The sequence below is a fragment of the Erinaceus europaeus genome, chromosome 15, assembly GCF_950295315.1.
Source record: "Erinaceus europaeus chromosome 15, mEriEur2.1, whole genome shotgun sequence".
In the NCBI taxonomy this organism is placed as follows: domain Eukaryota; kingdom Metazoa; phylum Chordata; class Mammalia; order Eulipotyphla; family Erinaceidae; genus Erinaceus; species Erinaceus europaeus.
The window spans coordinates 61,914,297-61,928,993 of NC_080176.1; the positions used below are offsets into that span (position 1 = coordinate 61,914,297).

A 14,697-nucleotide genomic window follows, 5' to 3' on the forward strand; every position below is an offset into this window, starting at 1 on the left:
ATGACAGAGGAAAGGGAATGCAGAACCCTGCTTCAGTGGAGGTCTGTGGGCCAAATGCCCTAAAGGCAGTGGGGCTGCTTCTGCTCTTAATCTCCCGTCCTTGTCCTCTCATCCTTTTTCTGTGATTTCAGGTATTTGTTGGCGCTATTTATCCTGCACATTCCCGCATTCTATGCTTAAATACAGTTTACACCAACAGACCCATAGCTGACTAAAACCTCTCCTGGTTTTATATAGCTGCCTCTTGCTCTGTCCATCAAGTGCAGAGCCCAGGAAAGCCCTGTCCCTCATCACTGCATCATGGTGGTGAAAATACTTTACACCTTTTTTTTTTTTTTTTTCTTTTGTCTCCATTCTCTGGAGCTCTGTGCTGGCACTATGAATCCACCATTCCTGGTGGTCATTTTTTCCTTTTATTTGGTAGGACAGAGAAACTAAGAGAGGAAGAGAAGACAAAGAGAGAAATACAGACACTTACAGACCTGCTTCACCTCTTGTGGAAGTGTCCCTGCTGCAGATGGTGAGTGGGGCTTGAACCCAGTGCCCAGCACCCTTTCTTTTTAAACCGTGTGGTTAATTAATGGTTTACAGTAGGCACAGTATCGGTACGCGTGTCAGATTTCTCAGTTTCTGCACAACACTCTCACCCGCAGCCTTGCTCTTACCCCACCACTGTGCACCAGGACCTGAAGGCTGTCCGCCTGCTCCACTGCCTGGGTTCTTTTCTTTGGTGCGATACATCAGACTCAGTCTACGCTCTGCTTTGTGTTTTCTCTTCTGTTTTCATTGCTCAGCTTCTGAGTGCGGTCATCCCATATTCATCCTTCTGTTTCTGACTTCTCATTTACCCTGATTCCTTCAAGCTCCATCCAAGATGGGGTGAAGATGAATTCATTTTAAATAGCTGAGTAGTATTCCATGGTGTCTATAGACCACAACTTGCTCAGCCACTCATCTGTTGTTGGACACCTGGGTTGCTTCCAGGTTTTGACTTTTACAAACTGTGCTGCTATGAATATATGTGTACACAGACCTTTTTGGATAGGTGTGTTTGATTTCTTAGGATATATGTCCAGGAGAAGATACATGCCAGGCCATAGGGTAGGTCCATTTCTAGCTTTATGAGGGTTCTCCAGACTGCTCTCCACAGGACTTGGACCAATTGACATTCCCTCTAGCAGTGCAGAAGGGTTCCCTTACCCCCACATATTTATTTATTTATTATTGAATAGAGATAGAGAGAAATTGGGCTAGAAGGGGGGAGGTAGAGAGGGAGAGAGAGACAGACACCTGCAGCCCTGCTTCTGAAGTTTTCCCCCTGCAGGTAAGGACCAGGGGTTTGAACCTGGGTCCTTGTGCACAGTAATTAATATGTGCATTTAACCAGGTGTGCCACTGCCTAGCCCCTTTATCTGCATTTCTCTGGAGGGTTTTTTTTTTTTCCCACCTATGTTGACCTTTTGGATATATCTCTTCTTTGGTGAATATTCTGTTCATAACCTCTCCCTACTTTTGGATGGAGTCATTCTTTTTTTATATTTTTGTTGCTGAATTTGGTGAGCTTTTTAAATATACTTTGATTACTAGCCTTTTGTCTGATGGCATGTAAAGATCTCCCATTCTGAAAGGAGTCTCTTTGTTTGGGTGGTGGTTTCTTTTGCTATGCAGAAGCCTTTCAATTTGATGTCATCCACTGGTTTATTTTTGATTTTGTCTTCCTTGCAATTAGACTTGTCTCTTCGAAGATGCATATAAAACTTAAATGAAAAAGAGTTCGCCAATATTTTCCTTGTAAGTATTTGATCGTTTTTGTTCTAACATCCAAGTCCTGATCCTTTGGAGTTTACTGGTGTGTGGTGAGTTTCATTCTTCTGCACAGCTGTTTACTGTCCATCATTAATCTCTTACTTAATTTTACCGTTACTATTAGCTATTTATGAATGTGTAGGAAATGGGGCCAGCAAAGTGCAGTCTACACCAGAGGCTCTACTGCTTTTTTTTTTTTTCCCCCTCAAATTCTACTCAGTATAAAAATTCTGTGTGTGTGTGTGTGTGGAGGGTGGGGTGGGTTGGGTGGGTTCTACTTAGTCTCATAAGTAAGATAACAGCTATCACTTGGACCCAGGGGTTTAATGGCAAGCAGGTCAGTCAAGCTCCTTAGTCACAGAGATAAGGCTTTTTTCAGTCTGGTCCTGTCAGTGGGCTTTCCACAAAGGACAGGCTGAAACAGTGTAAGTGTGATAGTTCTAGCACCCAGCATGTGTCTGGATACAATAGTGCTGGGTGAGTGAGTGAAGCAGCCTGCTGTCATTCACACCTGACTCACTGCAGCAGTCTGGCCTTTTTGGTTAGCAGCTGAATAGTGGAAGAAGGACACAGGAAGCTTTGTTGACATTAGACACAGAGTGATCTGATTTTTCTAAGTGATTGTTTTACATGCTAAATTGACATAAATTCTGGTCACAACTAGTTAAAAATCTTTATTCACAAATCACCAAATAAATGCATATTGAACATCTACATATTGAGAAATAAAACTGCTCAAGAAAGTCCACAAAAAAGCAAATACTGGTGAAGATCAATATATATATATATATTCCCTTTTGTTGCCCTTGTTGTTTTTTATTGTTGTAGTTATTATTATTATTGTTGTTATTGATGTTGTCACTATTGGATAGGACAAAGAGAAATGGAGAGAGGAGGAGAAGACAGAGAGAGGGAGAGAAAGAGAGACACTTGCAGACTTGCTTCACTGCTTGTGAAGCGACTCTCCTGCAGGTGGGGAGCCGGGGGCTCGAACCGGGATCCTTGTGCCAGTCCTTGCGCTTAGCGTCACATGCGCTTAACCCATTGAGCTACTGCCCGACTCCCAAAGATCAGTATTTTTTATAGTAACCTGGAACATCAGAAAACCTAGCCCTTATCTACAGCACTCAACTGAAATCCCCACAGTGGTGATGGTTGTTCTCTGTGTTTTCAGATTTACTCAGGACATTTCCTGACCAAAGAACAATAGTACACAGGGTGTGTTTGCAGAAGGTAAGCTTAGCTATTCTACTAATCTACACATTATAGACTTGATTGAACTTTGTTGTTGGCTTAGCTAAGATGAGCTGGATGTCTCTGTGACAAAAGATGACAGAGATGGCAGAGCCAGTGGAGAGTGGCCAAGGGATGCTGGACCTTCAGAACACTTACAAAGGGCCAGTTTTAATGCATACTATAAATCTTTAGTTATGTGAATTAGAGTAAATGATAACAAGAGCAAAACTATTTATCTGAGGATGTCCTCAGTGCCCAGAAGATAAAATCTGAGTAGGATGAATTTGAAAATAAAGATATAGTTGAGGGTGGTGAGTGTGATTATTTGTCTTTTTTTTTTTTTTTTTTTTTGCTTACAACCAAGAACAGTCAGGTTCTTGGCAAGTGGTATTTTACTGTGAACTTTGGAGAAAACACACAGTGTACACACACACACACACACACACACACAGAGCAAGTGGTTTCTCTAAGCCTCACCTCAGACTGCATCACTAGAATACTCTTTTTACTCTGCACTAACTTAGACTAACTTTCTATTCAACTGCTGCATCTATGCTTCCTTTTTTGTTTCTAAATTCAAAGTTTTTATGAAACCACATTTTCTTGAACATATGTTACAGTCATGAGTAAATGTACTTCCTGAAAACAATTTCTCAGTGGCTCTTCTATGACTTTGTTGAAATCTTCCCTTTATGAACCCACCTGTTAAATCATTTCACATTATATGAGACCAGGCAATAACTGAGCTCAGGATATTTGATTTATAGGAACCCAAGGAGAATAATCTATCATCTATCCAATACACATGCCCTTTTAGTTCCAAGCTCAGCAGATACTATGTGGGTGTGTAAGGAGTCTGTGTGTGTGTGTGTGTGTGTGTGTGTGTGTGCGCGCTCTTCATTACATCTAGAAAGGCTCATTTAATTTCCCTATGCAACAACATTCAAGCCCATACATGAATTTGATGCCTATTCTATTCTTTCTATGAAAGGAATTTACCAGTCACACTACACATAGGGAAACTTATAGAATCATAGATTGTGAGAGTTAGAGGGGACAAACTCAAACTTATCACTGCTAAAGGGTACAAAGACCCAAAGAGGTAGAAACAAAACAAAATAAAGCAAAACCCCCTGACCAAAGTCTTATACAGTTTGTTAGTGCAGAGTTGAGAGCAGGACACGACTTAACCAACAGACTATAGCCAAAATATTGGACTAGCTCCTCATCATTAACTTTTATTTTTACTTTTAATTTATTTAAGGGACTACCCAGAGTACAGTTAACTTTAGCACAAGAAATAGTTCCTAAGTAACAGTAAAAACTAGAATTTCTTTGTACGTTTTTAAGGCAATGGAACATTTAAGCAAATTATTAGCTCCCTAGCTGGTTAGTTCCTAAAGAGATCATCAACATCATCTTATAGTTGGCACAAAGACAAAGGTTATTTTCACAGGGAATCACAAATTAATGCTCCTTTATTTCATTTAAATGTGGCAATTTGTACATCTAGAAAAATTATGGTGGTCCAGGAGGTGGCGCAATGGATAAAGCACTGGATTCTCAAGCATGAGGTCCCAAGTTCAATCCCTGGTAGCACATGTACCAGAGTGATATCTGATTCTTTCTCTCTCCTCCTATCTTTCTCATAAATAAATAAATAAAACATTAAAAAAAAGATAGAAAAATCACATAAGTGATCTTTGATCTTCCTAGTTTTGTGCAGCATGGGCCCTTCACATTATCTTTTTGATCTCAAATTTATTTTGAGCCAGAAAGAGAATCAAAGTGCCCCACCTGACAATGCCATTTATTCAAAGACTGTTCTTAAGGTAATAAGTATCCTATTATCTTGTTTTTTTGAGAACGTTTAGACATACCCGTTTTCACTAAGATGCCCAGCATGCCGATATTCTGAGCCCCACCAACATCATCCCTGCAGTCCTAGGGAAACATAAAGAAAACAATTATTTCAATGTCTTCAGTGAGCCTGCTAACAAAACACAGATAAGATTTATTGGGCCGGGACAACCAGCTGTCACCACACGATTTTGTTTTTCCTTAAAATGAGAGGAAGGTGTAAAAAAGGGTTGATCTACTTGGTTCTAAGGAAACACACCATTTAGAAAGGGCAGCATCTCAGAGGGAGAAAGCATACGAGAGAAGTGATCCTCCTAGCTAAACACAAAAGGCACAGCTATAGTCCTTCATTTTTCAACACATGTAAAGCAATTTAACCATGGCAGCTTTTGAGGTACATGAGTCAGTTTTAGACAGTAAATAAACGAAATTTAAGAGATATCTCTTCTATTGCCAGTGTATATACTAACTTTACTGTCCATTCAACTGTCCCTAAGAAGTGGGTCTAAGTCAAATTAGTATACTTAAATATATTCTATGACTGTCTGATAGGCTTCACACACGAGAATAACAGATCAATTTGAAAAGAGAGTCCCTCTTCCCAGTTCTTACTCAGGAGAGGGATTAATATACTTGGTGAATTGTGATGATAAATACAAGGCAATAAAACTCATGGACTGGAAGAAGCGTGAAGAAAATCAATCTTCTCATCTCATTGCTATAGCCAGTATTCATTCAAACCATAGCCAAAGAAAAGTTTATCACCTTAAAAATGATCAATATTACTCAACACATTAGGAATACATTCTAGAAGATCAAAATATTCACTCAAACCTTCTTGAAGCAGTAGAGGTGGGGGAGAGGGTTGTGGACAAGGCACAGGAAGCAGAAACCCACTACTCTCACAGGAATGTTTGTTGTCCCATCAGATGAACGTTACTGTCACTTGCCTTTCCTACCTCCCACTCAGTTCCAATGCCAGTGTTTCCTGAGGTAAAGAATTTTGAAAACTCCAAGCTCAAATAACTACTTTTTGTTGTCTTCTCAGAGCCTGGGTTTTGCATGTGTGATTTTACCACTCTTAGCTATGTCTTCATTTATTCATTCAGAAAGACAGACAGACAAAGAGGGATAGATACTGTTAGATACTGCAGTGTACCACAGAACTTCCCACAGGGTAATGGTGCTCAGACTGGCCACCTATGGCAAAGCACTAACACACATTCACAAGGAAAGTCAGCTAGCAGTTTGCTAAAAGGAAAAAAGTGCCTGTAGAAATGACTAGTCCGTTTGGTTTCAGCTGAATAGATACATGAGTAGAAAATAAAAGTGGACGAGTGTCAAGCTCTTGTACCACCACATGTTAAAGAAAAGAAGAAGAAAAAGTAAGAGGTGTAGAGTATGATTTGGAAAGAGTCCTAAGTTTCAAGTTCTACTTCCAGCTATGCTACTAGTTACCTGTGGGGCCGCAGGCAAGGAATTGACCTTACTGGGTTGCAGTCTCCCAGTCTATAAATAATGGGGTTTGAGCCAGGTAATCTCTATGGTCCCTTCCAGACTGAAATGCTACTACTTAATGTTGAAATAATAATCTTTGCCACCTACTTTCCACAAGTCAATGTGCTTTCCTACCATAGCACAGAGGAAGTAAGGGTAAGCCAACTCAGTCAGTGCTGACCAGCCAGGACTTCCAATAGCCCAGGTTCACAGTGTCATGCTGAGGCAATCGATATGCTTAGCTATTTGTGGCACAATGATTGGGAAGTTCCTCCATAAAACATGTACTAAAAGAAAAATCAATGCTGGTAGAATTCTTTCAGCATAGTAATATGTGTGTATGTAGGCATGTATATATCTTTATTTTTTCTTTATTTGATAGGACAGAGAGAAATTGAGAGAAGGGGAGAGTGAAAGAGAGATACCTGCAGTATTTCCTTCACCACTTGTGAAGCAACCCCCCCCCCACAGGTGGGTAGTGGGGGATGTGTAATGTATAGTGCTTAACCAGGTGTGCCACTGCCTAGCCCCTATAAGCAATGTTAGGAAATTAAATTTGTGTAGAGGTTTTCTTAAAAAAAAAAAAAAAAAAAAAGCATCTACAGGCATATAGTAAGTTTGACAAGTATTTACTTCAAAACACTATGATGGAAATAGAAATAATCAAAATTTCAGCTCTGTAGAAGAATTTCACTAAATCTATCACTAAAGCTCTACCAGAACGCCTAGCTAAGAGGCTATCCTCTGGTATCAGTAAAAGTTTGCTATGCTGGGGCCCAGGTGGTGGTGCACCTGGTTGAGTGCATATGTTACAATATGCAAGGACCTGCGTTCGAGCCCCTGGTCCCCACCTGTAGGGGGAAAGCTTTGCAAATGGTGAAGCAGTGCTGCAGGTGTCTCTCTGTCTCTCTCCCTCTCTATTACCTCATCCCTTCTCAGTTTCTGGCTGTTTCTATCCAATAAATAAAGATAATTAAAAAAATTTAAGAAAAAATTTTTTTAAAAAGTTTGCTATGCTTTGGCCCAGTGCTGCAGAGACGGCTCTTTCTAGCACAGCAGGTGAACTCGGGCTATTTCTTGGACTGCTCCTACTTACGTCTCCTATCATGACGGCCTCTTCAGGTTCACAGCCGGTGCCACGCAGTGCTTCTAGAAAGAATGTTTTCTCTGGTTTTCCTACCACTGTGGCTTTGGTGTCTGTGGCATATTCTAAAGCAGTCACAAAGGGCCCAGGCCCCAGGGCTAAGCCATCTTTCCTTTTGTAGTACCTGGCTTTGTGAATTGCTATCAGAGGCACCCCATCCAAGAGTAACCTAGAGAGACAGAGAAAACGGAAATTGGCTAAAAGCAAAGCTTTTATGACTGGAAAAGAATGTCAGACTTACAAAGTGGTTTTATTCACACTCACAGAAACAAACGGTTTCTTATTAACTTTTAATGACTTGCTGTCTCCTAATGAATTCTCTTAAGAACTGCTGGGAATTGCACTCAAGATACACTAAAGAAAGGTGATAGATTATTAAATTTGAGACTGCTTCAACCTTTTACCTTTAGTGGTTTCAGACACTTTACCCAAATCGCCAGGGGAAAAAGAATTAAGAGAAGTAAAGCTAAATAAGACACTCGAGGGAAGACGCTTAACTTGATGAGACAAGTTGTTTCATCCTTCCCTAATGTAAGCAGGAGGCCCTTGAGCTGTTTTTACAATAAGACACAATTGCTGCTTCAGTGACATACTCAGTCAGCTAACTCCTAAAATACCTGATTTCCTGGGTTCTTTCTACTTCAAAAAATGGAAGTTTCTTTCAAATTCGAAAATCGAACAGAGCATTTTACTTTTTGCTTATATCTCTTTACTCTGCTTCTTGACTGTGTCTGACATTACTTCGAAAATGAGAGCTTCTTCTCTGAAGAAAACACCACCAATGTTTATGGGTCAATTTTAACTATGAAGTCTCTTCTTTTGTCTTGACAAAGGACATATACACTCATCCCAAACAAAAGGACATAAAATATTTTCCTATTAACTGGACTCTTCATTAATGACTTAGGAAAAATAAGAATTTTTTTCTTTTAAAGCTCATCAACGTCTTCTTACCTCGCAGACCTCATGCCGGAAGCCCCAAGCTGCCATCTAAGCTCCACAGTGCAGCCTACTGTCATACAGAAGTAGCCACACACACACACACACACACATTTCTCACCTAATGGAATGTGGGACACGATACAATCTTTCTACTGCCTTTAACCAATGTAATAAATGATCTCGCTAGCTTAATTTACTTTAAGTCATCTACTTAGTTAAAATATTTAGTATGTCCATCGAGGAAGAATTCATCACATCTTACCCTCCATAATTATGAGTAATTAAGCGCTCAGCTATGAAGCTGCTAAATTATTCTTGTCAGTGGGCATGGAAATGCCTTCCTGTGGGAGATGCAGAATTCAGACATTTATGATTAAATATTTTATTAAGTAAAAACCAACAGTGGACTATTACAGGGCATTGTTGTTAGTTACTACAAATTGCTCACAGCACAGGACAGATCCTTTGAATTTATTCACTAACGTTGATACCAATTTATTTCTTAAAGCATATCTTGAAATCCAATTGTTAGAAAAACTGATGAAGTCACTCGATTGGCCTTGGAGAACCACAGCTGATAGCAATGAGATAATAATGGGTGATTTATCTATCTCCCCTCTTGTCACCCTGCCCCCAATGCCATTTATTTGCTATTCTACCACGGAACTGGAATTCTTTATGCAATAGACCTCAAAATTGCTTTCCACTTATATATAGCTAAACTAAAAACTCATTTGATTTGGCGTTGTTAATATTTTATTATATATTAACTGGGGATAAGACTTATCCATGTGATTGATGTATATGCTTAATTCCCAGGCAGTACTTCAGTGCTTTCCCTGGAAGAGCTAAAACTGTGGGTTCCTCTACATTTCTCTAAGTGTGGCCTGGTGCTATACTAGCCTGGAAAAGAGAGGCATCTCTCAGGGAAGTGGTTTCTGCTTCCATTATTCTTTTCTGCCTAGCACTGTTTTTTACTAAGAGGCAAGGTGTGTTCAGGATGAATCGAAGGGCAAATGTTTTCTAGCACACAGATTAAAAGGTCTTTCATAGTTAAACATTTAAGGAAATATAAAAAGCATACAACCCAATACTTGGGAGTGTTTTTATACTTCTTAGCCAGGGCAACAAAATACTGGTTGCTTTCATTACCAGAAATAATGCATCAGCAGGAAATCTAAGAATCCTCTATCTAGAAGCTCACTGAAGTGCAAAAGGCAGGAAAAAAAAAAAAAAAGACTAAAAGGAAGTTCTGATGTAAAAACTCTGGATGAAAACTCCACATAGGCAAAGGAAAAAGAAATCCTAGTGAAAGATCAAGGTCACAATATAAATTGGCTTTGGGCAGAGTTGTAAGAGAAAAGCTACTATAGGGATAGCTTAAATTACAGAATCACAAAATACTATTGAAGGAGTTATGTCCCCTTGTGCAAATGAGATCATTCAAAAATGTTTGCTAAAATAAATTGCACCACCAAGAAGACCTAGAAGCTGAGAAATCTAGCACCCTTCCAAATAGCCCTACTGTTTTTCTGAATAAACTCTTCTAGAAAAGTGGTCACCTTTTCACCATTTCCACTGAAGTTGGAGCACAGAAATGAATTCGTATGGCAGTTTAAAAAACTACCAGACAAGGGTGGGGCTAGATAGCATATGGTTATGCAAAGAGACTCTCATGCTTCAGACTCCAAAGTCCCAGGTTCAATCCCCTGAACCACCATATGCAAGAGCTGAGCAGTGCTGTGGTAAAGAAAAAACAAAACATCAGTGCCCAACACTAAACTACCAGACCCCTCTCTTCTATCCTTCAGGTGTTCCTCTCCCAATCTTTTCCTTCTCAGTAAGTCTACTCAGTTGTTTAAACAAAAAAACCTAGCAATCACCTCTCACTCTCTTTACCTTCCTACATCCCTATTCATTTGCAAATTCAGCAATCTCCAATCGCAGAACAATAATAAAAATATCTGTCATCCTTTGACAGAGGACCTAGTGGGGGTTGTATTGTTATGTGGAAAACTGAGAAATGTTATGCATGTACAAACTACTGTATTTACTGTTGACTGTAAAACATTCTTCCCCAATAAAGAAAATAAACATAGCTACACATCTCAAAATGGCCTTATTTCCCTAGACTTCTGCAAGAGATTCCTAACAAGTCTTCCTGCTTTCTACTGTTGCTCTTTTATTCTAATCCACTGTATGGCCAAGAGAAAGAGTTTTAAAAGTACAAATACGACCAAGACCTCTTCCTGTTTGAATTCTTCAATAATTTCTCATCAGTATATAATTCAAAGCCCTTATTCTAGAATCATGAAGTCTTACCCTACCTGGCTCATATCACCATCTCTAATCTCAAGTCATCTCCACTGTTACAGATATGTGTTTCAGTCACAATCGTCATTTCTCAATTCAAAAAAGTCAAACTCTTTCTTATTTCAGCCTACACAGCTATCTCTGCTCATTTATTGGGTTTCAGCTTAAATGTCAGCACATCAAAGAAGCCATTCTCAACCTCTCTGAAGTTGACTTCTGACATTTAAACACTATCTCACTCCCCTTTTTTCCCTTCACATCACTTCCCATAATTTGTAATTCTTATTCTACTATGTTTGGGCTAGTTTCTTCTTACAATATAATCTCCATGTTGCTTTTCTCCTAATGGAGAGCATCATATTTTATAATTAGTTCATTACTAAAATATTCAAGCTTTGGTTTTCTGAGATCAAAATTTGAGAAAAGACCTTGCTAACATGCTAGTACTAGAGCTGTGGAAGATGAATGGATTGGAATGAATGAATAAATGATATTCATATTGATGAATAATATTACTAAGGGAGAAACAAATAGATAAATGTATAAAGTATAAAACATGCAAAATAATATTAAGTACTGTCTGGGGATACCTTCATACGTACTTCAAGCATTTCAAAAAGGACATGCACTAAATGATAAACACAAAATTCATAATCCTGATTACTTTTAGATTGTAGATGATAAAACTGGGGAGAGATACACAGGGGATACAAAATGCTCTGATAATGTGCATTTTTAAATGTTTACAGTAATATGGGAGTTTGCTATTATTATTCCTTTTTTTTTTTTTGTCAGGAAAAGGATAAAAGATATCAATAGCTTTTTTTTTTTTGCCCCCAGGGTTATTGCTGGGGCTTGGTGCCTGTACCATGAATCCACTGCTCCTGGAGACCATTTTTTCCCTTTTGTTGCCCTTGTTGTTCCATCATTGTTGTGGTTATTATTATTGTTGTTGTTGTTATTGCTGTCATTGGATAGGACAGAGAGAAATGGAGAGAGGAGGGGGAAGACAGAGAGGGGAAAGAAAGATAGACACCTGTAGACCTGCTTCACCGTTTGTGAAGCGACTCCCCTGCAGGTGGGGAGCCAGGGGCTTGAACCGGAATCCTTACACCAATCCTTGCGCTTCATGCCACATGCGCTTAACCTGCTGCGCTACCGCCAGACTCCCATCAATAGCTTTTTTTGACTCTTAGGATTCATTTTTACATAGTTCAAACCCAAATCATACTTGTTCGTTTTAACTGGTACATGTTCTTTCGACAATTCTTCAAAATTCAGGGTTCTCAGTTTCATTCAGAAATTTGAGAAATTTGCAGGCCAATTGTGTTATGCATTTTGTGAGTTCTACCCTTTCAAAACACAGTAAATAACAGGCTGTCTAACATGAAAGGTTAAAATGTCTGCCTTAGGGGAGTCAGGCTGTAGCGCAGCGGGTTAAGCGCAGGTGGCGCAAAGCACAAGGACCGGCATAAGGATCCGGGTTCGAATCCCGGCTCCCCACCTGCAGGGGAGTCGCTTCACAGGCGGTGAAGCAGGTCTGCAGGTGTCTATCTTTCTCTCCCCCTCTCTGTCTTCCCCTCCTCTCTCCGTTTCTCTCTGTCCTATCCAACAACGACGACAACAACAATAATAACTACAACAATAAAACAACAAGGGCAACAAAAGGGAATAAATAAATAAAATAAAATATTAAAAAATAAATGTCTGCCTTAGGACAGTATACCCCTGAAGCCATTAGTCAAGGCGGATATGCAAAAAAATTTAAAAATCTAATGTTTGTTCTCATTATCAACCTGGATAGTAATTTACCTAATCGGTGGTTCACTGGAGATGTCTATATTTGCCACTTACAGTCCACACTGCTTCTGTCATTGGTTGGAAGGCACAGTCTATGTGGAGACATAAATATGCAAAGAAGGGCAAGACCTAAAATCCTTCTGTTAACTCTCCACCCAGCTGTTAAGTGCATTTATGAAATTAGAGTTGACCTTTAAGTGCACTGTAATGCTTTAAAATATAGTGTTTAAAAAAATCAATATGGTTAGGGAAGTGTACTAATTAGACAGCATCCGAGCAATTACAAAGTCAGTATTATGTCAACATACATTTTTATTACCCTCATTCTAGTATTCGTCTAAGCCAGAGACTTCCCAACTTCCTATTAAATATGTCCTTTCCAAATTACCAGCTAAAAGTCAATCAATACCTTTTTGAACTCCTTGGTAAAAGAAATGAATAAAAGGTAGAAGGGATAAATTCTGAAGTAAGACATAATAGTAAGCTGTGCATTCCAAAGGAATACTGATTTTGGCATAAAGCTATAAACCTCACTTGAGAAACAGATAAAGAAAAGCTTCCCCAAGAAGTTAAAATAGGATAGCTGAAAAAAGATGAAACAGAATACATTTTAAATACCATTTATTCCAAAGTATCTCTCCACACAATCTGTCAGAGCAATGGATAGTCAGGAAGTAATACAGTAAATGTATACTGAGCAACTATAATGAGTTTTACTTCCTATCAAACAAAGGCTTGACTATCATAATCACCAAGTACATTAGTCAGCTTCCACAAATTGAGGGTCAAAAATTAATTTGCTCATGGGGGAGTGTGTCCTATTCTGTCTACAAAGATTATACACAAGGACAGCCATTTTCAAGATCAACAAAAAAACAATATGCCTAGATGGGTAGAACCACTAATGAGTTTTAAAGTTTCCTATAAACATTCTGATTCTAGAACTTAAACATGAAGACAGGAATTCTATATCAAGCCTGTTAATTTTTTTTTTCTTGTCACTCTTTGTACTGGTAAGTAAGTAACAATTTATAGCATTTTTGTATGTAAATACCAGAAATCATTCAGGTAGCTCAATGTTAATATGTACTTTTTTTTTAAGAGAATGGATTGATAATTTTGCCACCAGAGTAATGGCTGGGATTCAGTGCCTGCATGATGAATCTATAACTCCTTGTGGCCACTTTTTCCTTTTTTTTTTTTTAAATATTTATTTTATTTATTTATTCCCTTTTTTTTGCCCTTGTTGTTTCGTTGTTGTAGTTATTATTGTTGTTGTCGTTGTTGGATAGGACAGAGAGAAATGGAGAGAGGAGGGGAAGACAGAGAGGAGGAGAGAAAGATAGACACCTGCAGACCTGCTTCACCGCCTGTGAAGCGACTCCCCTGCAGGTGGGGAGCCGGGGTTTGAACCGGGATCCTTCAGCCAGTCCTTGTGCTTTGCGCCACCTGCGCTTAACCCGCTGCGCTACAGCCCGACTCCCCACTTTTTCCTTTTAATTCATTCATTCTTTTTTATTTGATAGACGAGAGATTGAGAAGAAAAGAGAAGCTGGGGAGCTAGAGAAAGAAAAAGATAGAGACACACCTGCTACACTGCTTCATCACTCATGAAGCTTTCCCCCTGCTAGTGGGGGCTTGTGGTTTGAACCCAGGCTCCTGTGCATTGCGATGTATGCACTCAACTGGTTACGTCACTACTCAGCCCCTCTATGTAATAATTTAAACTAAATAAATTGAAAGGTAAGTAACACTGCCTAATGACTTGGAAGAAGTAAAAGATAAGATGAAAAACCTTAAAGTTGGGAGTCAGGCGGTATCACAGCAGGTTAAGTGCACATGATGTGAAGTGTGTAAGGATCCCGGTTCGAGCCCCCAGCTCCCCACCTGCAGGGGAGTCGCTTCACAGGCGGTGAAGCAGGTCTGCAGGTGTCTATCTTTCTCTCCCCCTCTGTATTCCCCTCCTCTCTCCATTTCTTTCTGTCCTAACAACAACGACATCAATAACAACAAAAATAATTTTAAAAAAAGAAAAGAAAAGAAAAACCTTTAAGTGTATGAAGAAAGAAAAGTCCAAGGGAGAACAACTGAATCTCACT

The 14,697-nt window shown here is 39.3% G+C and overlaps 2 protein-coding genes across 3 annotated transcripts in view; one reads left to right on the forward strand and one right to left on the reverse strand.

The window, feature by feature from the left end:
• Positions 1–8,661, forward strand: part of KATNAL2 (katanin catalytic subunit A1 like 2) — a 94,890-nt gene extending 86,229 nt beyond the window's left edge. Inside the window, exons 16-17 of the mRNA XM_060173829.1 lie at positions 2,981–3,039; positions 8,479–8,661. Coding sequence (XP_060029812.1) covers positions 2,981–3,039; positions 8,479–8,607 — 188 coding nt within the window. The 3' untranslated portion in view covers positions 8,608–8,661. The remainder of the gene's footprint in view (positions 1–2,980; positions 3,040–8,478) is intronic.
• HDHD2 (haloacid dehalogenase like hydrolase domain containing 2) overlaps positions 1–14,697 on the reverse strand; it is a 39,305-nt gene that overhangs the window by 2,330 nt on the left and 22,278 nt on the right. For both annotated transcript variants that reach the window (XM_007515935.3, XM_007515936.2), the window contains 2 exons: positions 7,496–7,712; positions 4,923–4,986 (listed from right to left, as the gene is read on the reverse strand). In XM_007515935.3, the coding sequence (XP_007515997.1) occupies positions 4,923–4,986; positions 7,496–7,712 (281 nt within the window). The remainder of the gene's footprint in view (positions 1–4,922; positions 4,987–7,495; positions 7,713–14,697) is intronic.